The sequence below is a fragment of the Rhipicephalus sanguineus genome, unplaced genomic scaffold (genome assembly GCF_013339695.2).
Source record: "Rhipicephalus sanguineus isolate Rsan-2018 unplaced genomic scaffold, BIME_Rsan_1.4 Seq923, whole genome shotgun sequence".
Classification (NCBI taxonomy): Eukaryota; Metazoa; Arthropoda; class Arachnida; order Ixodida; family Ixodidae; genus Rhipicephalus; species Rhipicephalus sanguineus.
Genome location: NW_023616296.1, coordinates 1795 through 27810, shown reverse-complemented (window position 1 = coordinate 27810; position 26016 = coordinate 1795). Strand labels below are relative to the sequence as shown.

General features: G+C 45.7%; 1 protein-coding gene across 1 annotated transcript; it reads left to right on the top strand.

Annotated features, from left to right (window-relative positions):
• LOC119378680 (DNA polymerase zeta catalytic subunit-like) lies at positions 1–25585 on the top strand. The gene is made up of 10 exons (XM_037647727.2): positions 1–11; positions 60–230; positions 6091–6142; positions 8255–8334; positions 10927–10993; positions 11715–11822; positions 15741–15847; positions 20503–20617; positions 21195–21332; positions 25391–25585. The coding sequence occupies exons 1-10, from the start codon at positions 1–3 to the stop codon at positions 25583–25585; spliced, it is 1044 nt and encodes a 347-aa protein (XP_037503655.2).
• Positions 25586–26016: the final 431 nt, after the last annotated feature.

The window sequence follows — 26016 nt, the reverse complement described above, 5'->3', positions numbered from 1 at the left end:
ATGCTCCTGCGGCTGGCACGCAGCCACGAATGGTGGCCCTGAGTGCATCCACGGCCCAGCGTGCTCGGCAGCGGGCACCCGAGTTCATCCCTCTGGGTGCTGGAGCCCCGGGCGCAGCTCTATACGGACCCCGTTGTGGTGCTGGGACTTCCAGTCTCTCTACCCTTCGGTCATCATCAGCCACAACTATGCTTCTCCACCTGCCTGGGACGCGTCGAGAATCTCGGCAGGTGAGCACTCGGGTGGCGTCACTGTTGCCCGGCGGAATATGTAGTGCAGCATGCCACACACGTGCTCATACGTATTTAATAGTTGTAGTCGACCATTTTACTAGAGCTGTGCGAATAGCAAAATTTGGGTGCGAAGCGAAATTCGAATTATGAAGTGTGAGTGCGATCGAATCGAATATTTTTCGAATATTTCTCGAATATTTCTAGAATATTTTTTCGAATACTCGAAAGCGAAATTGCAAAAAAAAAGAAGTTAGAGAGGATTCCTACTCATATTCTTATGGGATAGCAACATGAAAGTGTTTCTTTTCGCTAGGTTGATGAAGCACTGGCGGGGAGGTGTTTCATAGTTGTCTTATCAAGAATGAGGCAATGTAGAGGCCGAATTCTATTTATGTACATGATTTGGTGCAACCAAAGTTTTGCCGACAACACTTTACACGTGAAAGGCAAAGATGCCATTTCCTCATCCTCTCCTGCTCCTCCTCTTTCAACTTCTGTGGAAGCCCAACTGATGTGGCAGCCAAGGGTGTGCTCCTGGGGTTCCAAATCTGCCTCGAAGACGTCGATCTATAAGATACATCTGAATTTTTGGATGCTAAAAAGCTTCGGCTTTCGATTTTTCGGACTTCCTGCCCAAATTTCAGGTCCAAAACAGCATAATTGAGCCCCCACCTCGGCCACATCTTTCATCTCCATGTTCAGGGGTGAGACAGCTGCGCATATTGCGCCTTTTTGATACGATTCCATTTTCCTGCGCCAAGCTGCTCCGAAGCATAAAAATTGAAAAAATTGCGCCGAACTGCGCCGAAACGACCCCGCAAGCAAGAATTTTCAAGCCTGCATCAGTTTCAGCATGGGAAAACGTAACTTTAGAAGCAGCGCCAGGGATACGTTCGCAGAACATGTTAACGCGCCCAAGCGTGTCCTTCTACGCGCCTTGTAATGGAGGCTTCCATAGTGCTGTGGTAATCGCCTCTTGAGTGGTTGTAAATACAGTCAACTGCCGATTTTTCGGACTCCCTAGGGACCGCGAAATCGTCCGAAAAATCGGGCAGTCCGAAAAAACAAATTCATGCACAGCCACGTCCGAAATAGCTTTAATGCCTCCCAGTACAATTATTAGGCATTTTAGTGCGCGCCCAGGCTCTCGCAAATACATTCAGTACCTGCCGCGAACCCCGCTTAACTACGTACGTGCCAACCGCCACTTTACATCTCGTGATGAGCGCCGCTGATAACAGCAAAGCGCGGAATAGATTACGGCTATCTCGCATGAAGCGTTTCTAAACGATGACGCGGAACACAAAGACTGTGGCGGAAGAGCGGACGACTCGTCCGGCATTCCCCGATGCGTGTGCGCATATGCGCACACACATCGCCGAATCGCCGCTGATACGCAGCATTTGCTGCCGTATCTAGCCGATCGTTTCTAGTTGTGTGCAGTACATCGCCAACTAAACTGACGCCGTCACTTTACTGTTGCTGTATCGTACGCACACATTTATCATGAACGGGTTCGTGATGCGCACTCGCACACGGGCGCGGCAATGGCGAGCTGGTTTCGTCCGCGAAGGCAACGCGTCTATGCGGCGCACTTAGCGGTCTCGCACAAGAGGCCAGCAGGAATGGCGGCGCGGCGCATTTGGGCTCTCGCCTATTAAATGCGTGCAGTACGCATGCAACTGCGCTAGGCCACGTGCACTACCGAGCAGTTAACTGAAGATGCTTATCGTAAGGGTTGTCAGCGATTAAGTCGTACCGGAGCGTTTGCCAGCTGCCGCCATCACGCCTCCGTGCATTTCCGCTGCTTATCCGTAACACCGCCGCACGGCGCCGCGATAGCCGCCCCTTTGAATTTCTGGTCTGCTTCACCCCATAACGCTTCGGCATTGCGACAAAGCTGACTTTCGGACTCTGCTACTGTCGCACACAGATCGACTTGCGTACGCGCTGGTTCAAACCTAAGAGATGATTGACGCGGCAGAGGTGAGGGCTCCAATTAATGCCTTTCGGACCCACAAATCGGACAGAAAGTCCGAAAAATCGGACACCGAAGAGTTTCAGCGTCCGAAATTTCGGACGTTCTTAACATTGACGTCTATGGGGCTGGTGACGGTGCCGCGATAGTGTCCGAATTTTCGTGCATGTCCGGAAAATCGGGCGTCCGAAAAATCGGCAGTTGACTTATATGTGACCCCCCCTCCCCCCATGCGTTCACCGGTGGCCGCCATACCGCTTTTGTTCTTTCCTGATGTTACACGTGAAGGCATCGCCGCAATCGCGTGCTAGTAAGAATCGTTCATTGGCCATTCAAAGACTTACTGCTATGTGACTACAATTCTTGTGCAATCAGTCTTTTTTATTATTTGAAAAATGTGATGTTTTTTTCTTTTTTTATTTTCAAATGTAAAGTGAACCTAGGTAAAAACTTTTTTCATCTATTTCATATGTTGTTACCCGGGTTATATAAATTGCGTAGTTTGTAACAAGGTAGTGTAGTTCATACCTGGCAATAATCTGTTAAAAAAAGCTTTCTCCAAAGGCTCTTTGAACGTTATGTGTATTCTAAGCCGATTAAAATGTGCGTTTCTTCCTCCAAGTTGCTACAAATTTGTTTTTTTCAAGCTCCAAAAACGACATAATAAATGCCACTAACTGCTCCCAAACAAGGTTCTCCTGCTCCTAAATTGAAATTTTGCTGCTCCCAAAACTGCTCCCAAATCGATTTCAGCCGTCTCACCCCTGCATGTTGGAACCAGCGTTTTCTTGAGTTAATACATTTGTGACTGTAGCGGAGCTTGAAAGGCAGCTTTGCCGCAATACCGGGGTGTGATGAGGTGATGCATATTGAAAATCTAGGGACCACTTCCAATCGGATGTGTTTTGGCAAAGTTCGTAACGGAGCATGAAAGGCAGCTTTGCTGCAATACGAGATTGTAATGAGGTGAAGCATATTAAAAATCTGAAGGGGTCACTTTCAATCGGACATTGACTGTATTTGTTTTTGGGAAGTTCGAATAGTTCGAATAGTAAAATTCCAGTGCGAATCGAATCGAATAGCAAACACTATTAGAAAAATATTCGAAATTTCGAATATTCGCACACCCCTAATTTTTACCTAAGTTCAAAATCTGAAGTTGGGGCGTAGACTTACAGTCGAAACCGAAACTAGTAACAGCGGGACAAATGAGAAATCGGGGACGCCGTGGCGTGGTTACAACATTGTGTTTGCTTTGGGGCCGCACGCATTGTCTGAAGAAAACAAAAACTTTTTCTTTGTTTTTCAACTTTTACCAAGCCGTTGTTCGCCATCAGGAATGTCACTGCTGATTGGGAGAGTGGCTCTTCCACCAGCGATCAACACTCCTTAAGTTTCAATAACATTTACTGGCAGGCTAGTTGGTGATGCATAGTTCATAGGTAAAAACAGCAAAAGCGAAACGAAACACAAGGAAGACACAGGACAAGGTGCTGGTCAGTGGTCAGCACTCCGTCCCTTGTCTTTCTTGTGTTTCAAAGAAGGGAAAACAGCGCTGAATCTGGACGAACACAAAGGAAGACAGACGACGCCTGTCGTTGTCTGTCTTCCTTCCAAATTCAGCGCTGTTTTCCCTTCTTTGCACAATGTACCAACTTGCCCAAGGAATAAAGCTTGCTAGGGTTAACCTTAGCAAGCTTTATTCCTTGTGTTTCATTTCGTTTTTGCTGCTTTTACCTATGGACTCCCTTAAGAGCTGTGTGTGTACCATTTTGAAGTGTCAATCATTGGTGGAAGAGCTGCTGTTATAATCAGCAGTGGCACTCCCTACGATGAACAGTGGCTCAGCAGTCATTTGTTTGGGGGGCACCGATAGTTTAATGGAAGAGCTTCTCTTTTTGACTCCCGCTTTTTTATTATCTAGACGGCCACGTTTGGCATGCGGGCGGGAATTAAAATCTGCCCCGACCACCCAGACAATCCCAGCAGTTCACTCTGCCCCAGCCCTCCCCCCCCTCCTCGCAACGCTCTCTTGTTTTTTCGCCTTCGATTGTGCAGTGCGTGCCGCATGCACTTCCAGTGGTGCCTGCGCCCGCTGTAGCTGCCGACCAAAGTTTTCTTGTCTGCCATCTACCATGCGGAAGCAAGCGTGGGCCAATAAGCTATGCGTATACAGTCGAAAACGGATATATCGAAACCCACATATATAGAATTTTTGGCTATATTGAACTCGCAAATTATCCCCTTGAAAATCCTTTGTAAAAGTATAGAAATTTCGCACGTCTATATCGAATGGTATTTTTATCGCCATCGGATATATCGAACGCCGCGCGAGCTGGAAGGTGCATTTCGGCACTCGCTAAGCCCTGCGACCTTCGCGGCACTGCGCCTCAGCCGACACCCGAAACGCTTGAAAAACGTGAGGGCGAGAGGGCTCGGACTGTACTCCTGCTGGGCGCGTTCTCCAACTTGTGGAACAGCTTTTTTTTTTTCTTTTTTTATGCTTTCTCCGCGTTACTGTCGGCTCGGAGAGCAGGAACGAAGGAGCCGGTGGCCTCTTCCTTTCGCCATTTTTTTTTGTTGCAGTTTTGTGAGTTTTGTTCAGCCAACCACAGCCCGCCCCTTTCGTATTTGCCCAGCCAACCACAGCTCGCGCCTTTCGTACATCGCTGCTGCCCTCGCAGGTAGCCCGGGCGCCCGGGTAGCCATCGCCGCCATCGCGACTGATCGCGAGCACTTTGTTGGCGGAGTTCACTTCCGTGAGTTGTCGCATACCACCGCATTCCTCTTTTGCGTGCGTGCTCCCCTGCGAGCTCAAAAGCATCGAGCTGAAGTTTCTGCTGGCCAACACGACAGCGAAGCTGCAACCGCTCGACCAGGCATCATCAAGTTCTTCAAGGTGGGCTACAGGAGGCAACTGCCTTGATAGGCTGCTGGTCAACCTCCGCATGGGCACCGAGCTGAAGGTTGACCTGCTTGGTGCCATTCAAATGGTGACGGGTGCCTGGCGAGACGTGAAGACGGACACAGTGGCCAACCTGCTTCCGGAAGGCAGGCTTCGTGACGGCGAAACTTGCGGAAACCAGTGAAGACGGCGACAACAAGTGCATAGACGACGCATTTCCCGAGTAGTCGTCCCTCTTGCCGGCTGCCGTTCCACCCGAAGTGTCTGCGTACGATTTTGAGGAAGCGGACTGCATAGTTCAGGCTGTTGCGAGCCTCGCTGACGAGGACATTGTAGCTGCGGTCGCAGGGACCCAGGATGCCCAGGCCGACAGCTCAAGTGGCGACGAAGATCGTCCGGGCGAGGTGGTGGCTACACGCGCGTACTCCGTTGCTGAAGTGGCGGCAGCATTCGGCTCGATTCGCCGTTTTTGCGGCGACATGGAGTGAACCGGGCTGTTGCATCTGGACAGCCTCGATAAGATCGAGGCCGGCGTCTTCAACTTCATTTCAAAGACTAAGAAGTAGGCCAAGATAAGCGATTTTTTTTCGCACAAATAAACATTCTGTTGCATTCGTGTGTGTGGAATTAGTTGTCATTCTTGAATGCGCAGATTGTAGGTGGTTGTCCGCCACTGGTAAGGTCTCGGGGCCTGTATTTTTTATATCGAATTTTTCATATATCGAACTAATTCGCGATCCCCTTCGAGTTCGATATATCCATGTTCGACTGTATTCACCGGCACGTGGGCCATTCCACGTGTCACTGTTGTACTTGATCATTGTGCTTTGTCATAAGTTGGCATTGCTTGATTCCTGTCAAGCAATGCCAACTATGCCATACTGTGTAAATAAAGTTTTATACAGCCACCACTATCATGCCTAGTTAATGGTCACGACGCATTGAGATGGTTCACCGTCTTATTCCCATTTCAGTTCGGCACCTTTCGGCTGCTCTTCACTAGAGGTGCCCCTGCAGTATGTCAAGGTGGGTGCTCTAGACATTGACAACCTGTTTTCTAAATTTGCCATGTGCTGCTGCAGATGTTTGTTTTCAGTGATGAACTTGAAGCCTTGTTAGAATGAAGTTGGTGGGGGAGCCATGATTACTTTGTTTTATTGATTATTCTCTATGCCCAGATTGCTTTTTACTGCAATGCCTTGTATGCTAGTATAAGGAGCCGCACTTGTGTGAAAGGTGCCCCCAGAAGCATAGCTTTTTGGAGAACGTCCCAAGGTACAGTAATACCTCGTTAACTCGAACTCGCATATCTCGAAAAATCAGGTCAAGTCAAAATTTTCCGCGGTACCGAACAATTTCCCATGAATGCAGTGTACTTATTCCCCCTTATCTTGAAGTATTTCGGTGCCCACTTTCGGTTATCTCGAAATCTTGACTGAGAGTGGAACAAGAACTTCGCCGCCGAAGCGTTTCACAAAAATACTAGCGGCAAAATGTCATACGTTTCACGAGGATCGCGCGAGGCTGCCGCGCTTGCGACGAAGTGGACACTGTTCCCGAAAGTGAGGTCGAAAACCTAGCGGCATAACAACTTTGTCAAGCAACCCTGTGTCACGTCATGTGACGCCACAGACGTGCACAGAGGCAGGCCCTGCAAAATAGCACGGGTTGTGCATGTCGTTTTGTTTACTGTCAGAGATGCGATTTCAGAATTTTATTTACTCAAGGCACGTTGCATGGATTTTTTCATCCGCCATGCGATGTGGTGAGGATAACGCCAGCCAAAGCAAAGCAACTCACTAATGCTGCAAGAGAAAGGTAGCCCTAATCAAACAAGCAGGTTCGAGGCTCGAAGTTTCCAGACGTCGAAAACGGCGCTGATTGTGTGGTGGCATCGTGCGAGAGGAGCCCCATCCAGTCACCACATGGACAGAGAAGGCTGATTTTCTGGACTTAGCGGTGGGCTACACTGATCTCGCCTGCAACGTCGGCTGGTTTGACCATGTTCTTATGCGAAACAACGTGGCGTCACGCGCGGTGATGGTGGCCATGTTGACGCAGCTACTCAAGGAGTGACGACATCAGCCGAAACAAGAAACATGCTTTGCTTGATGCGAAATAAAGTTGAGTGCAGCGGCGCGGATGATCGCCACATGCGATGTGTTAAGCAACTCGAGAAAGCTTTGCTAGGTGCAAGTGTTCCTGAGAGGCAGACCAGCCTTAGTTGGTCTTTCTGCACTAAATAAAAAGGCAGTGCCAAAATACACAGCTGGTTGATAGCTCTGGTATGTCATTATTTTTCTTTAAAACCTTTACAAAGAGCCAGTTAGGTGCTCCTGTTAACAAACTGGTCAGTAGTGATAACGTTTTTAGATAGAACTGGACTTCTCAATGGAATTTGCGCAACTTTGCTTATCTCGAAATTTTTTCTTGTTTTTACTACTTCGAGTTAATGAGGTATTACTGTAAATGTGATATTACCTGTGGTTAAGCTACACCCCTGATTTTTTAGAAGGTTGGCAGTGCCATCTGTTGTGTGGTCAATAATGCTGAAGCTCCCTTTTTTTTTTTCGATTTCAATATTTTGCAAAACAAGGCAGCCATGCCGAGTTTTTCACACCTGCAGGTAGCAAATCATAGCACCTGAAATTTCAACCCTTTCTATGACACATTGCTTCTGCTAGTATCTGGGAAGTTACCATTCATTATGCCAGGTGATTCATTATGGGAATAGCCAAGAATAGCCACCACCACCCCGTTTCATTACTTACAAACCATGTGTAATCGAACCACTTATTTTACACATTGAAGGATACTTTTAAAGGTAAACATGTTCGACAGCAATCTGTCTGGCTGGGTGAAATTATAAGAATAAAAGGACTCTCTAGCGACGTTTTGTCTTTAGTTCTTCATTTTTAAAAAACTGACCCTATGTTTCGAGACCCGTTCGGTCTCTTCTTCAGGGGGTGGCTGCCCGGCCGGGCCGGCTCCGACAGTGATTTCCATTTGGGCAGCATGTGTCTTTTGTGCATCTTCCGTTTTGTGCATAAAATTTCATCCATGTTGTGGTCTTTCATAGGATTGATTTGCCGTGATGTCATAATATGTTTGTGAAAGCGCATTTGTCCATGTCTGCAGAGCTTGCGTGACCACATCACCGTGTCTCCAGCCGGAGTGGCATTTGTGAAGCCGTCCATCCGCAGAGGCCTGCTGCCACAGTGAGTTAACGAAGCGTTTGTGCTCCCTATGCTTTTTACCGGGCTCTTTGTACAGATCACCGGCAGTGCTAATTGCACTGGTACTTGCGTTAGCATGTGTTGTACTGGTACTCATTAGCATATGTTCCACTCACCTGCACAGTAATACTAGTTGGTGTCATGTAAGGTAGCAGCATTGCAATGAGGATGCTAAAAGCAACAGAAAGTAAGGATTGCGACTAGTAAGCTTGACTGTGTCATGGGGCATGTTTCCGAGTAAAATTTGAGTAAGAATTCTGCACACAACAGTGAGCAAGCTTTAGCCATTTAAGATTTAAAGGTAACAGACCTCACCAAGATTACAATACTTACTTGCATAATGATTGCATCTTGAAATTTTGTCATCAAAATTTGGTTTTCACATGATGATTGCAACCGGAACTAGACATGTGAGATCCATGACATTTTCTGCTGCCCGCGAGCAGAAGCATGGCCTCCTAAATCTGTATTTGCAGTTCGAAAATGGTATCTATGACATACTTTAGAAAATGATTTTGAAGCAGAAGCATGGCCTCATAAATCTGTATTTGCAATTCGAAAATGGTATTTATGACATACTTCAGAAAATGATTTTGGTGCACAGAGCTAGCAAAAGTAAGACCTTCAAAATTTGTGTCTTGTGCCTAGTGCTGTCACGTTGATGTGAGCTCATCATAATTGAGAATGCTTCCATGCTACCCTTGGTCTGATGCTGATCACGTTGCCTTTGTGTTTCTTGTGTTCTTGAGTTGTCGGGCAAGTGTGTGGCATACGTTTGGTACTGTTGATGTGGTTTTGTCTGTCGACAACTCCTTGTTTGAGAGTGCTGCCTTGTGCAGTTTAGGAAGAGGTGAAGCAAGGGCCGCATTTTTGTACAATTGCCTTTGGAGGTACTTGCTGCTTGGGGACACCAACACGTCTGGCAATAATCTTAAGAAAATACAGTGAAGCCTCGGTGATACGAATCTCGCGGGACCACCAAAAATATTCGTATCATCCGAAATTGATATCACCGGAAAGCATGGAAAATTAGCATGCGACAAAAGAAAGCTGGCGTACATTTTCATTAATTTTTTTAGGGCCGCAGCAATGTCAGGAAGAACGCTGAATGATTGTCGGTTAAGTTTTTAGATGTCGGAAATCATACCAGCACTCGTAAATATACGGCCTGTGCGCGCGTATTTAATTAATGAATCAGGTGCGTTGTGACCCGCGACAGCAGTAGCCCTTTCCAAATTTGAGTATGCTTTTTTGCATGACACCGGAGTATTGCAGCGGAGTATCACAGAGGTGTTGGGGATGTTTTTTGGGAGATTTACGGCCGTGCCCACACAAGTACGACCTCAACGGTCGCGCATGTTGACGTTGTGAGGCCTGACTCCTTGGCCAAGACCGTCCTCGGCTTCTTTCAGTCCTCGTCCACCTTTCATGGGATGTCTGATGCACGAGGCGGGCACGTGTAAACACAGTACGACGACAGCAGCCCGCGTCGACGCGTTAGAAAAAAAACATGGCGCTAATGTCTTCTGTAATCTAAACACGAAGGCACACGGAGGCACATAAGAGCCTCAAAGATTCGCGCACACAACCTCGGAGGCCATGATACGTCTCTGAAGGTTTATTCTGACCGTAAGAAAAGTGTTTTCTAACGCAGTGATTCTGGCGATTTGGCGGTGTGGCGCGCATGCCCACGCGTGCGTTCCCACGCTCGCACGTGCTTGGCGCGTCTTCGTACCTTGGCGGTAGCGTACGTTCGTATCAAACGTCGCTGGGTGAAAATTGGTTCGCAGCAACCACACTCCATTACATTGCAGGCCAATGGGCCTTGACCGGGACCAACGAAAAATTCGTATCACCCCGAAATTTGTATGAGCTGTGATCGTATCACCGAGGTTTCACTGTATTGCCAAGAGTTATTGCTTACAAGGCATGAGAGGCAGTGTCGTCATTGGTCATAGCAGCCCTAGATTAATAAGTTATGCCACTGCAGGTGCTCAGAAACTGTGACCAAAATTCACCAGGCAACCCTGCAGAGTTTTTTCTCTACATTCGATGGGACTGCGACAGTTCCCCCAGCAATGAAACTTCCTGCCCTGACAGTGAACCTTGCGGCGACAGCAGTGAGGACTTGGACTGAATAAAAGTTAGGGCTCAGTTATAGAATGAGAGAAAAATAAAAGGGCATTGTGTAATTCATGCAGCACCTACATAACATAAAATTTTTTTTTGGAGGAGACCCTGTGTAATGATAGCACCGCTAAATTTGTGTCAAAAAAAGAGAGAGATTTATGATTATTATCCGAGTAAATTCAGTATATAATGATTGGGAAGCAGTACATTCCCTATTCATATGTATGTAGATAGCAACTACTGAAATAGATTCCAGTGTCACCTTCATGTGATCTGCAGTCATGGCCTGAAGTTTGACTGCAGTTCATGACTTAATTTTGACCTTATGATCTTTCTTATTGACACGGAACTTTTGTTGCTATCACTCACACTTAGGCAGTTTTTGTTTTTTCTGGGTGAACATTGTGATCTGAATAATCAAACAAACTGCTTGTCTACTTGCAGGATGCTGGACGAAGTGCTCGGCACACGGATTATGGTCAAGAAGGCCATGTCCCAGTGCACAAACAAGGTGAGCTGTCGCAGATTCCACAATAAGACGATTCGTTTTGAAACTATCTTTGTATGACGTGGATTTAAAGTAGTGCATTTTTAAAACCTACTTCGGTTGAACCCACTTATATAACGATACTGGATTTAATATGTCATTTGTAGCATTGAGAAGCTGCTGCACCACTCTCCTGTGTATGTTTCCTGTGCTGAAGTAACCCGCTTATGCAGTGCCGCCATGTCACGCTGTCAGGTATAACGATGTCTGGCTGCTGGGTGTTCGTGCCCAAAGGTAATGGGATGCGAAATCTTTGAAAAGAAAAACAGCAATTCGAGTCTCTGCATTCTTGCCCACTGCCCCAGATGGCCACCGCATGCTCATGCAATAAAACCCGTTTTCAAGCCTTCGTCGCATCACCAGCTTTGAGTTCTCTTTTATCACCCCTCCACCCCTCCAAAGAGAATTGGACTGCACCCATATGCACTCTATGTAATGCAGCATCTGAAACTCGGAGGGGGGGTATTGAGACCAGGAGCTCTAGCTCTGAAATTGAACACCGTAGCCATTACTGCTCAGACACAGGTGTCGATAGGATTTGGAGAACACCCTGAAAATTTTTCTGTTTGCAGCGTAGAGAACCATGCTTTGCCAGTAGATGGCATGTAGTCCAGACTCAGCGTTATGCTTCGACATTCTAAGTTCTTTAGCCAATGAAAAACCTTCAATTGTTTTCTTTTTGCAGGGCCTTCGGAGAGTGCTGGATGCACAGCAGCTGAGCCTCAAGCTGATTTCCAATGTGACGTATGGCTACACGGCTGCCAGCTTCTCGGGGCGCATGCCGTGCGTGGAGGTGAGGCCACCCTTGTGCTGGGAAAAAGCATGCCTAGCAAATGTAGTTCCGGGAATGGCCAATGTGAACCACGGCCACGGGAATGGCCAATGTGAACCGTGACAGACGTAACTGCCCTGCTTTGACCAATTGCGTGCGGCTGGATGTAACGTCACGCCTCCGTGCTTATTTGGAATGCGTACAAGATTGCACCACAGCAGTGCTTGTCACTTTGCTGTAGATTTTGTAATGGCTGCATTTAATTAAGAAAGTTTCCAGGCTTTGTCTGAATTGACCTGTTATTGAGGTAATGTTATCAGTCCAATTCCTATTCACGGTGGTAACAGAAAAAAAAAATTGTGAGCTATTCCACTCTGTGGAACTGGATGACCAGCGAAGCTCTTCAGCGCATGACACGGAGGTGACAAAATTTCGAACATAGCCGATCACACGCCCTTCAACCAAATCAGAAATGCATGCCCAGAAAGTCCCTTTGAATCTTGCATGTGCTGTTTTAAAATTTTCCCTTTGAGCAGCTTGTCTCTTTTGGCCACATTCTCTGTTTCTTGACAGGCATTGTCTTGTCTGGGTTGCCGCATGCACTTGGCGTTTCGGGCACAGTCCTAATTGGCGCTGGGGTTGGCCCATTATGTATGGCACATACATTTTTCTTGAAGCACAGGAAAAATACGTGCCACCCTAGCCACATACAGCTTTGCTGTAGTAAAACTGTATGTGAAGCACCAAGTGCGTTCTAAGGTACTGTAAGTTATCATGGCCAAGATTGTGTTAAATACATGGGGTCCAGTTACCACGGCATTGTGGAAACTCTATCCTATGTCTACAAATTCCTGAATCTGATGTCTTTGACTATGTTTTATGCCCTTAGAACCCATTCTACACAGGGTTCTCATACTGGGTTTTTTTTGTGTTCCTCGAGTAGTAAGAACATATATTGTTGCAGCCCCTCTTTGGCAGATTTTTACTTTGCAGTTTAGATTTAACAAACCTGCCACACCCCACATCTACGCTAATGCTATTTTTGCCAGAATCACCTCTATAGTAGTGGCACATCACTGCGTGAATCACAGGCCCACAGTGTCTACGCTTAGCCTGTCCCTTTTGCGCTTGTTGGTGGTCTGCAACATGAGAGCACGAAAATACATGGGTACTTGCACGCTGAGAGTCACTTCTGTATACACATCAGTGTCACCATCATCATGGTTTATTTCAAGTTTCATTAGCACATGAAAAATACGCGTGGGTTAGACCTATTGCCGATTATAAGTTGACTCTGAACACAGCCTCATGCTGCGGCCATAGCTCACCAATAAGTTTTTCAGAAGAGGGAGTGATGCAAAGAAACATTTATTTACCCGTGAAACATTGCTTACAACTCGTCGTCGCTTGAGAGAAGGACGCAGTCACGGTCATTGCCATCGTGTTAGCCACTGCTCCTGCTCGCCGCCGGAACAGATGCCGGTGGTCGCGAACCTAATCACGAACCGCCTCTTCAACGGCAGGGTATCGTCCAGACTTCGGTCCGCGAAAGGAACGGCGTGTAGCAGCGCACGCGAAGATCTTGGTCCTTTGTTTCCTCCATTCCCTCACGCACTTTCATGACACATCAAACTTGCACCCTGCTTCAACGTTGCTTTCCGACTCTGCGTAGAGGATCGCTTGCCTTTTGAAAGCAGCACTGTGCTTTTGCCGGCGTAGCGGTGGCATCTTGGCGTCCATTTGGCAGCGTCGCAAATCGCACACACCACTGCTCGCAAGCGAAGCGAAATGCAGAAATGACAAACAGGCGTGAGTGCAAAAAGACGTGAAGATGCTTGTGGGCGCATGTGACTGGTCATGTGGTTTATATCCCCGCGAAGTGTTGCCAGCCCACACGGTGCTGCCAGCTTTTCTGTGAAACGCCGATGGTTTGTCAACGAATCGTTTCTATTGTATGAAAACAAAACTGCAGGGCGCATCGCAAGATAAATTCCTCTTTATCGTTCGCCCTCTGTCAAAGGTTTGAAATGCTGCTTTCGAGGCCGTGTTTCCCAAGCAGTTCGCATTAAAGGGACACTAAAGGCAAATAACAATTTATGTCAGAGTGAAAGCCCAATGTATGACAACTTCTAAAACGGCAATATTATCAACAGCAGTGCCCTACTTACCGAGAAATTAAGATAAATGTATCACATGATGAGCGCCACGAGTGGGACATTTTCGAAGTGATCCCGATTACGTAGGGAAGTCGGCCTACAATAAATCACTAGTAATCAAACTAGCAGCAGTAAAAAAAGAACATTCCGAGCAACAAAAGACGTAATAAAATGCTGTTTGTTCGTTTCCGCTTGATTCATGGAAAACAAAACCTCTGTGGCGTTGCCATGGGGAACGGCGCTCGTGGTTCAAACATGGTTCAAAGGTTCCGTTTTCGCCGAACTGTGCCTCGCCCGTCTCAGTGGTAGTTTCGGGATCGCGTACTGCCGTGCGTGTTTTGCGCGCTCGTGAAAGTCGCTCTGACAGAAAGTTCGACAAAATGCCGCATGTGTGTGATATTGCCGGATGCCCGAATGGTGCACAACGCCAGTGCTGCAGCAAGGAAACCGGTGTGTCTTTTCACTGGGTGCCGCGGAATGAACCCTTACGCTCGAAGTGGCTTAGTGTCGTGCCATTGCGCCAGTGTGCTAAACAGTCAAAACCTCTGTGTGTGTGCTCGCTGCACTTTCGTACTGAGGATTACGAGACCAACCGCAACCTGGTGACAGCTTTGAATGTGCCCATCTGAGCAAGTCTTTGCCGCAGCGCCGTTGTTGCTACTGTGGGTCCCGCTACTTCCGCTCGGCTGCTACTAGTGTCGGCGGCCGCGCAGTAAAAGCGGGCAACGTTGGGCACGGCAGCAGTGACATATGAGAGTCGTATTTTCAGGCGGGAGATTTGAAGCGCGCTAACGCGATGCGGACCACTAAAAACGTGATTTTATTTCAAAATAAGCACTTCCTTGGCACAAAAGCAGCACTACGAGGTTTCTGGACCGCTATTTCAACAATCAACGTCGACTTAATATTTGCCTTTAGTGTCCCTTTAATGCCGCGCGGCGGTGATCTCTAAACGCGCTCCGTAGTTTTGCCTCTCGTGGTTTTGCTATAGCTTCACGATCGTCGTGGCAGATCGCAAAAATGCTTGGCTCCGGAAGCGGCGCACACACGTTGGGAGATAGCTGTTGCCGCGACTCTGCTGCCTCTGCGGCTGACGTTATCGATGCGTCGAATAGCAGGAAATCCGAGGACAACGACCTTTCGCCAGACCCCACAGATAAGTCAACTTGACGATTCTGCGTATAGGTTGACTCTGATTATAGGTCGACCCCCGAACTTTGGAAGGTCATTTTTATGAAAAAAAAAAACGTCGACTTATAGTCGGCAATATACGGTAACCATAGAGCCATGACCATAATCATTAGGAGGTTTAAATTAAATATGTAATTGGAAGAACAAATTGTGTTTACAAAGAAGATATTTTATAAGTGCACTTTAACAAAAACAAGAGAAGAATAATTAAACATAGAGTAAAATGTAACGAAAATGAACACGTTTATGATAAGACAATGGCCACATCGTTCAACATAATGGTGTTACTTGCATGAAATGATTGCATGCATGTCTGTTGGGTTGACTTGTTGCAGCCGTTTCAAGTTTCTGCAAAGGTGATTATTGGGTGCTTTGCACTGTGCATTTGACTTGTTTCACTTAGGCAAAGGGCCTTTGTGATGAGTAAAGTGAACTTGAATTCAGTTGAGTTGAGCCTGTTAAAAGAGATCTTGATATTTTGTTTTACCTAAGTAATTAAGAATCTGCAGTGCTTGGTACTATTGCGAAGCTGTTTTATGTTTGGAAGTGGTGTGCGTGCATGTTATTGAAGAGACGTATTCTGTGATGGCAGCTGGCGGACAGCGTGGTGAGCAAAGGCCGTGAAGCCCTGGAGCAAGCCATCCGCACGGCTGAGGCGACTGTTCCAGGTGCAAGGGTCGTGTACGGCGACACAGACAGGTTTGTCTCAACCTGAAGTTATTGTATAATTAGTATAACAATAGGGATGGGCAAATAAGAAATTAGTGGCTCGAAGCGAATAGCGATTTGGTCGAGTAATTTCTAATCGAATATTCTAGTAATATATATTAGACATCATAAAGAAATGAACATTTTATCATAATTCAACTAGCTTGCACAATATTGAAAAAAAGTAGAACTAGGCTTGAGCAGATGTCACGTTTACGGTTCGTAGTAAAGTGAAGGCAAATTAGAATAGCAGTAGTTTACACATTATAAATGGTAAAATATCTTGTGTTTAAAATCCCCTATACTTAGCCCGCATAAGCTGTACAACATGCTTTCAAACTTCAAATAAGTTTAATCAGGGTGGAGGTAAGATGTGCATATACCGTATAAACGCGTGTAAGGGCCGCACTTTTTTTTCAAGAAATGAGGGCCAATTTTCAGGGTGCGGCCCATACACGCGACATTTTTTTTTAAAGTAAAAACGCACCAGTTAGCAAACGAAGAGCGTTTATTGCAGTATACGACATTTCTTGCGACATACGTGCTCAATCGTCGTCACTCGGCGAGTCCTCAGACTTGGAGTCCGAGATGAGATGGTGTGCTGCAAAGCGCCGTCACCCCACATGCAGTCATCTTCCGTGCCATCCAAGCTGTTAGATATCCCGGCGACTTTAAAACTTCGGGACACAATGTCCGTCGACACCGAGCTCCACGCAGATAGGATCCACCCAAGTACAGTCGCCAAGGCTAGTCCCTTCACACGCAGCATGTCCGTTGTGAGTGCAAGACCATCATTCCGCACTTCAGTCACATAGCGGAGCAAGTCTTCTTCCAAATCGGGAAACTTGCACTGCTCTCCTCGGAAAGCGCGCTTAGTGCTGTTGGTGTTTCGCAAGGCTTCTTTTTGAGCACACCAACATCGAACACACTTCTCGTCAACGTCGAATTTTCTGCCGGCGGCACGTTTCCCATGCTCGAGAGCATACTCGATCACCTTCAACTTATAGCCAGCAGTGTAGCTATTCAGGTACTTGCCCATCTTGCCAAAACGTGAACGCCGAGTAGAAAACAAGCTAGCACGAAGGTCATCGAACAGTGCAGAAAACTACAGCAAACGGCTGGCTGAACTGCAAAAACCGAACAACGCGAAGACGCGAACGCCATTCCAAAGTTGGTGATGCTAATGCCGATATGGATAGCGCCGATAGCGCGTTTGTGAGAAGCTGAGAAGATGTGAGAAGCTAAAGATAAAATCCTGCTTTAACCTTTAGTTGGCGGGTCTATGAATACTAATAAAAAGTTAAAATTTTTAGCCCACTTCACGAACATCTTAACACGAATAAAATCTAAAAATATTTATCTATATACTCTGGTGACGATGATGATGGTTGCGTTTCCTTGCGCCATCTATCGACTACGCCTAGAAGCTTACGCGCGCGCGCATTTTGAATACGTATTGGTTGAGGAAAGTGTGGGTGCGGCTCTTACGCGGATTTTTTTTTTTTTTAGAATATGCACTTCAAAAAAACGGGGTGCGGCCCTTACACGCGTTTATACGGTAAGCTTGAAGTGTGGCCTCGCGGCATTGTGAATTTACCCTGGAAAGGCGGTTTCACGGTACAGTGGCCGCACGCTGCAGTGAAACCACTCTTTCGTGGTGGGGTTGGTGTGGCTACATGTGATAAAATACGTCATTCGTTCATTTTGAATGCTTACAATTTAGGAAATTTTTAATTTGTTCAAAGTGAATTTGAATGCTGTAATATTTGTTCGAATATTCAAAGTGCTTGTATATTTGCCCAGGCCTACGATAACTCGCATAGGGAATGAAGGGTTGACAACCGAAGAAAAAGGAGCTGATGCGTCTGCAGTGTCTTGTAGACATAAACAGTTTCTGTATTTCGCTACGGCAACCCCATACATCTTTCTTATTATTGAAACTACTGTTAAATGGAACATATTATCACAGTCCTTTTAGGTTCTGCTCAAAAAGATTCTGTTGTGTATGTGTACTATCATGTTCATTATAGCTGCAGTGGCCGAGTTGTTGTGAAGTGATGCCCTAAAAAGAAAGTAGAGAGGCTTTCATCACACTGGTAATGCACACACTGTCTGCTTTCTTTTGTATGCTCCTCACACTGGCCAGCTGTGGAGGTCATAACAAAAAAATATATATATATAAAATAAAGAGAGAAAATATGCGATACCAAGGCAGCGTGTGTGCCATGACGAAGCACACTGTGCCAGGGCCCTGATCGTCTGTGCTGCTTGACAGGCCACTGTTCTACTCCTCTGATAAGAAAGCACAGTGGTATGCGAATTGCTGGATTGGCAAATCTGTCTCTAGCTTTTCTTGAGAGCAATGTTGTTGCTACAGTTAATGAGTGTGTCTCACATTGAAACCACTTCGTTCCTTCATAGCGAGGGTAACTTTCTGGCAGACTGAATGCCTTAAGGTAGCATGCGAGGGATTATTGGTCAGCTGCCAGCTCGTATAAAGATCACGTGCTTCGTGACGCCAGTAGGCTGAAAAAAGGGTTCCACGCTTGCCGTCGCGGCTACAATCGGCGCTTACTAACACTCCCAAGTTTAAAATGCACATATATACCCCGTAAAGTGGACGGGGGGATGACCGCCGCTGTAGTTCAGTTGGTAGAGCCTCAGATGCGTTATTCGAAGGTCGCAGGTTCGGTCCCTGCCAGCAGCAAGTTACCTTTTCGTCCACGTTAATTTTTTCATATTTACGTCATAATTAATACGAAATAATATCCCCTATACTTTCCTTGGCTTTTCCTGTCTGTTCTAATTAATGTTGAACACAGTAGCATTGCATTTAAGGGGAGATGCTACTCGAAAAAAAGTTTCTTTAATCTAGCCTAGGGCAATGAAATTTTAGCTGTTTACATAGTTTTCTATGCTGATGTTAAACATGTAATCAGTTTTATAGTAAGTTGCATAGTATTTGTTTTGTACCATGACAATGTGTAAAATATAGCTCTTTTTGGACACACTTTTTCTGTCACTAAACTTTTATGGTTAAGGGCCATTAATGGCTCATATTGTTCCACATTAACTGTAGAATGCAACTAGAAAGTGTGTATAAGACAGTTTAATGAACGAGAAAAGTTATAATATGATAAGTCTTAAAATACTCAGCCAATACTAATTGCTTACGTTAAGTTTGTAATAATTATATAAGTGATACCAGGTTTTGAAGGAGATAATAGCAGGAATGTATGAGAAAAATTTCGTTCATATCTGGCCATCAGAAGTATCAAAAACATGGTGTCCAAACTCAAGAAGTTGTCCAAAATTGCGTCTTGAGAAAAATGCATTTTAAAGGTAGAAATGAAAGCTTGTCCATGTGGCAAAGATATGTTTTTTAAAATTATTGCTTCCATCATGAAAGCTTGGGAATCATGGTTATTTTGAGCATGTGGCTTTGGTGAACTCCTCATGAGAAATGCAATGGCAAGCAGCCAGGTGACATTTTCCAGGGGACTCTAGACATTGAGCTCTTTTTCTTTTCAGTTTTTAGTAGCCACTATGTGCTCTTTAAAAGTGATTTTAACCTACTTTGAGTTTAAAGACAGTGTCAATTTTTTTTTTCATGAAAGTAGAGAACTAAACTTGACAAAACAAGGAAAAACAAAAAAATATCTAATTTTGGAAAAAAAAGCATTTTTCTAGTAGCATCTCCCCTTAACATGCTTCCCTTGTTTTATGCTGCGCCAGCCATGATAGCCTGAGGGTTAAGGTGTCGCACTGCTATGCTTGAGGACGTGAGCTCGATTCCCGACCATGGCAGCCATGTTTAGATAGGGTGAAGTGCAAGTACACCCGTGTGCTTCGAGTTGGGTGCGCATTAAAAATGCGGGGAGTTAGCACTAAGGCACAGAAAGCTTGGCACCACAAAGCACGAGCCCGTTGCTGCTCGTACTTGGTTTCCATCGCATCGGGGTCTTCACTTTCTTGCCGCCTCGCTGGCATTTTTTGTCAAGCATAGTCAGGTACGGCTCGTCGCTGCGTCTTCATGGCTGCTTCCCGGGCCAAGTAGGCTGTATTGGCATGTCGCTGCCATTGACGTTCCTGTCGACTAACACGTCTAGCTTTGAGATGTGCGCCTTCCACCTCGGGAGTACACACTTTCTCAGGATGCTCCATGACTGTGTGGGCACGATCGGGTGCAGCCAGGCTAGGCACTGCAGAGCAAAGGTTGCGCGCAATGTCTGCATCGTTTGGCGGGGCTACTGCGCATGCGCGGCTTGGCCAGGTGGTGTGGTATCCGGTCACTAGATGACGTGACACAAGGTACGCGCGATGGCTCCGTAAGTGGCCGTGGCTTAGCAGCAGCTGCTGTTATTTTTGTGCATGCGCGGCTTGTTGAAATTATGGCACTGTTGCCCAGCTGCAGTGCGGCTGGTTGCTAGGCTACACGAGGCGAGGTTTTTGGGTCACGACAGACATTTTATGCCGAGTTAGAAGAGCTTCAGTGCTAAAAACACCAAGTGGTCAAAATTAATGCGGAGTGCCCCATTACACTGTGCCTCATATCGGGGTTTTGGCGTGTTGAAGCCCAGCAATTATTATTGCTATCGTACAGAAGCGAGTCCTGTAGCCCAACATTTGATATGCTTACTGTGCAGCCTGTTTGTACTGCTGGAGGGCCGGTCCCGTGAGGAAGCCTTCCAACTCGGCCAGGAAATTGCCGACCGGGTGACGGCACAAAATCCACGCCCAATGCGCTTGAAGCTGGAAAAGGTACGGGCCCACTTTTCAGCTCTCCATTCCGGATGGCGTGTCGTGTGTGTTGTTCGAGATCTGCGCTTTTATGCTGATTTGCAGGGCTGTGAAGTCTCAACTATATTGAATAAAACTCGATTGGCAGTACTTTGTGATGGACTACAGTTGCACTTCGGTGTAAGAGACTTCAGTATAGTGAAATTGTCCTCGTAGAAAGCTATTTTACTTTTCATAACTTCATGTCCATAAAAAACCGTGAATATTAACCTCGATATAATTATGTTTATCCACATATTTAATATAGCCAAGTTTCATGGCTGCTGCAGTAGAAGGCCTCTTTGTGTCCTGGTGATGATAAGATGTCACCAGCTCCAGTACTCTAAGACCAACATTGATAAAATGTCTTCAAATTTGCTTTCTTTTGCACACGAGAAACAGGCTGGAGTTTCTTTGACTTCAAAAGTGTGTTTCAATACTCCTTTACAAGGACAGTGAGCTTCCTTTGCAGCTAAGCTCTTGTGAAGGCGTATGGTAGGACTTTGTGCTAGATTAAATATTTCCTCGGCTACAGTCAGCAATGCGTGTGCTTCTGCAGGTGTACCAGCCGTGTGTGCTACAGACCAAGAAGCGCTACGTGGGCTTTTCTTATGAGAGCCCCGACCAACAGGAGCCCAAGTATGATGCCAAGGGCATCGAGACTGTACGTCGCGACACGTGTCCTGCTGTTGCTAAGGTAAGGATGCAGAGCAACTTTTTCTGGGTCTGCTGCCCTTTTGAGGGACTTTACTTGTGCTGGAGGGCAATTCGATGATTCGTGGGGAACTCCCTCAGGCGTCGGGAACGATACGGAATTTTTCCAAGGGACTTGTTTCTTTGTTAGACACAATCAAAGGCATCTATTAAATAATTAGGCCAGGGAAAGTTAGCATGTGAGCGTTTATTGGTCAGCTGCCGCCTTGTTCTAAGATTGCATGCCCCGTGACGCCCCTGGCAAGAAGAGTGTTCCACACTCGCCGCCTGGGGTACGAGCGGCGCTGGCTAACACTCCCAGGGATTGCATGCTCAGAAATGCCCACCGAAGTGGACAAGCAAGCACCTTCCAGCATAGCTCAATTGGTAGAGCATCGGACGTGTAATCCGAAGGTTGTTAGCATGCGAGTGTTTGTGAGAGGCTTTTAGCATGTTTTGCACAGATTTGAGGAAGTGGCTATATTTACACACGTGTTGGAGGCTAAAACAAGGCAGTGGGGTAGCAAGGCAGCTTAACTGGCGCATTGTTGCGAGTGCATTCAAAACGTTCCCTAGCCCAATTGCGTGAAGTCTTTGATCAAGCTTGTAAAACTTTCTATTCTTTTCTTACTTCTTTATTTTGTTTTTAAATGCGAAGCATTTCTTAGCGAACTTCTGCGACTTAGAGCGTATCTATCTAGCCGCCTACGACTTTGTGCTATCCTGGTCGCTTGGTTTATCGAATGTACACCAAAATTGGTATGGCGTAACATGACTGTATGACGAACATAAATGACAAGTCATAACATGAAAATCATGACACGCATGTCATATACAGCATGATTTACATGCCACGCTCATGGTGCGCTGGCGGCCGTTTCGCTAGCTTGATATACACCAAAATTGGTATATTGCGACGTGACTGTGTGACGAACATAACCAACATGAGTTAACATGAAAATCATGACACGAATGTCATGTACAGCATGACTTACGTGCCACGCTCATGGTGCGCTGGCGGCCGTTTCACTAGCTTGATCTACCTCGAAATTGGTATTGCGTGACGTGACTGTGTGACGAACATAAATAACACACGAGTTAACAGAAGATCATGACACGCATGTCATGTACAGCATGACTTACGTGCCACGCTCATGGCACGCTGGCGGCCGTTTCGCTAGCTTGATATACACCAAAATTGGTATATTGCGACGTGACTGTGTGACGAACATAACCAACATGAGTTAACATGAAAATCATGACACGAATGTCATGTACAGCATGACTTACGTGCCACGCTCATGGTGCGCTGGCGGCCGTTTCACTAGCTTGATCTACCTCGAAATTGGTATTGCGTGACGTGACTGTGTGACGAACATAAATAACACACGAGTTAACAGAAGATCATGACACGCATGTCATGTACAGCATGACTTACGTGCCACGCTCATGGCACGCTGGCGGCCGTTTCGCTAGCTTGATATACACCAAAATTGGTATCTTGCGACGTGACTGTGTGACGAACATAAATAACACGAGTTAACATGAAAATCATGACACGCATGTCATGTACAGCATGATTTACGTGCCACGCTCATGGTGCGCTGGTGGCCGTTTCGCTAGCTTGATACACACCAAAATTGGTGTTGCGTGACGTGACTGTGTGACGAACATAAATAACACACGAGTTAACATGAAAATCATGACACGCATGTCATGTACAGCATGACTTACGTGCCACGCTCATGGCGCGCTGGCGGCCGTTTCGCTATCTTTATATACACCAAAATTGGTATCTTGCGACGTGACTGTGTAACGAACATAAATAACACGAGTTAACCTGAAAATCATGACACGCATGTCATGTACAGCATGACTTATGTGCCACGCTCATGGCGCGCTGGCGGCCGTTTCGCTAGCTTTATATACACCAAGATTGGTATCTTGCGACGTGACTGTGTAACGAACATAAATAACACGAGCTAACATGAAAATCATGACATGCATGTCATATACAGCATGATTTCGTGCCGCGCTCATGTGGCGCTGGCGGCCGTTTCGCTAGCTTGATATACACTAAAATCGGTATTGCGCGACGTGACTGTGTGAAGAACATAGATAACACGCGAGTTTATATGAAAATCATGACACGCATGTCATGTACAGCATGACTTACGTGCCACGCTCATGGTGCGCTGGCGGCTGTTTCGCTAGCTTGATCCCCGAAGTTGGTATTGCACGACGTTACTGTGTGGCGAACATAAATAATAGGAGTTCACATGAAAGCCATGACACGCATTTTCCTCAATGACATACAAGACGATGTATGCAGCTCTTTGCTGGCTGCTTCACATTACATCGATTCCCACAATGCGTGGGATCTGCCGTCTTTTTTATGCATGTGAAATTCTGGTTTGCAGAAAGAACGCCACGCTGTACAGTAAAAGCTCGTTCCTTCGGATTTCACACGACTGGAAAAAATGTCCTAATCAACCGAATGTCACATTATCGAGAGTGCCACTGAAACAATAAACAAATGTCTCCTAAATCAATGTACTTCTAATTTCTGGACGAATATGCAAATCGTGTTCTTATTTTGCTTAAGGGCAGTCCAAAAGCAGGAACTCCTATTACCTCTGACTTCTTTCATAATTAACGAAAGTCAAGCCCAAATTCATAACCCTTACGGAAAACTCCAAAGTCTTAACACATGTGCCAGTGCATTGCATGCAGTTTTAATTACATGTGGTTTATATTCTAGCACTTTGGACGGCATAGAGGAAGTCTGGAATATGAATACAAGACAGTAATAGTGAGAATGTGGCTTGTGGAGTGAACTGGGGTTGTGGGAATCTTAAACAAAAAATCTGGCATCTGTCCGGCAGGCAGTGCTACCACTCAATGACAAGAAAACTCACGACCAAGTTGTGACGTCATCATGCTACAGTCTGTTGACGTTCAGACGACATCATGTCATAGTCTCACGTGAAATGTTCATCGAAATAATGTGGGCACCAACGTTGTTGTCATAACCGGACTTGCTGTGCTTTTGCATTCAACGCAAGTGAGGGGACTTGGCTGCCTCTAGCATTTTTTACTTCTTTCATCTCTCTTGTGGCTTTGTACTTTTAATTCTTTTCATAATGACTAGGCTTGTGCAAATACAGTAGACTCTCAATAAACGAAACTCTCTTAAATGAAATTGCTGCTTAAATGGAACAACTGCCTCTAACATGATTGGTTTTGTGCTTGAATTCTGCACCCCTTTTCATCTTTCAGTAAACGAAACTCCTGGTAAATGAAACATATTTTCCTGGTCCCTTCAGCTTTCGTTTAACAGGAGTCTACTGTAGTAAACTTTAGGTTCGAAGCGAATTTGAAGTGAATAGTGATTGAGTCAAATAATTTCGAATCGAATTCGAACAGTATATATCACATATTATAAAAAAAAATTGCATATTTGTGATGACCCAACTAACCTGCACAATATTTTTTAAAATTGAAACAAGGCATGTGCAAACGCCATTCTTCTTGGTTCAAAGGGAAGTGGAAGCAACTTTGAGTAGTAGCAGGTTTTGACTTTCGGTAGAATGCAAGTGATAACCTGTAAAATATGTTACGTTTTAAAATTTACTATACTTAGAGCATATAAGCCATTATAACGAGCTTTTAACTTAAAAAATGATTAATCGATGTGAGGGTAATTTGTTCGTTTTAACCTTGAAGTGGGGCTTTGCACCGGTGCGGATTATTCCCTGGATAGGTGTATTCACTGTATCGCACCCCTCCACTGCAGTGAAACCACGTTTACAGGGGTTACGTGAGGTTTGTATATGTCTGTTCGTTCATTTCGAATACTTCGAAATTTAGTATAATTTAAATTCGTTTTGAAGCGAATTCGAATATTCAAACTGCTGGAATATTCGCACAAGCCTAATAACAACCATTATTGATTTTGAGTTGTTTCAGCTTTCAAGTCTTGTGTGCCATTGTTTGTACATGTACTTGTAACCAATTTCTCTGTGGTGAGCAGACAGTCAGCTGAACTTTGTTTGTGCGCAGCTCCTGGAGAAGATGCTGCGTGTGCTATTCACGTCAAGGGACATGGTGGCAATCAAGCGCTTTGTCAAGCTGCAGTTCTCCAAGATCCTAGCCGAGAGGGTTAGCCCCCAGGACTTCATCTTTGCCCGCGAGTTTCGTGGTCTACATGGATACCAGCCCACTGCGTGTGTTCCTGCCCTTGAAATTGTCAGGTGAGAGTTAATGTACCGAAAAAGCTATGCAAGTTATATGTTGGGACTTCATTAGTGGATATGAGCACATCATATGTTAATTTCCTCACCATAGGTTTACTAATAGATGAGAACATCAGTGTCAAAAGTTTCATTTTTAAATGTCCTGCTGAAACGTCCAATGGGTGACGTCACGGATTTCAAAGTGTTTCTTTGTACTTCGGCCACATTCGCTTAACAAAATTTCCCAAGAATTGGTATGTTAGTCTGACTCTCTCAGAAGACTATGTACTTCATTTTTATCGGTTAGAAACTGTAAGTCCTAGCAGATGCCATCAAAATATATGACGTCACGGCGACTGGTGGGGGAACTTGAAGGTGGAATTGCCTACCGCATTTTGTTTTTGTGCGTTTTCTCACTTACCAAGCATCTTCTTGCAGCAAGAGCGGTGTCTT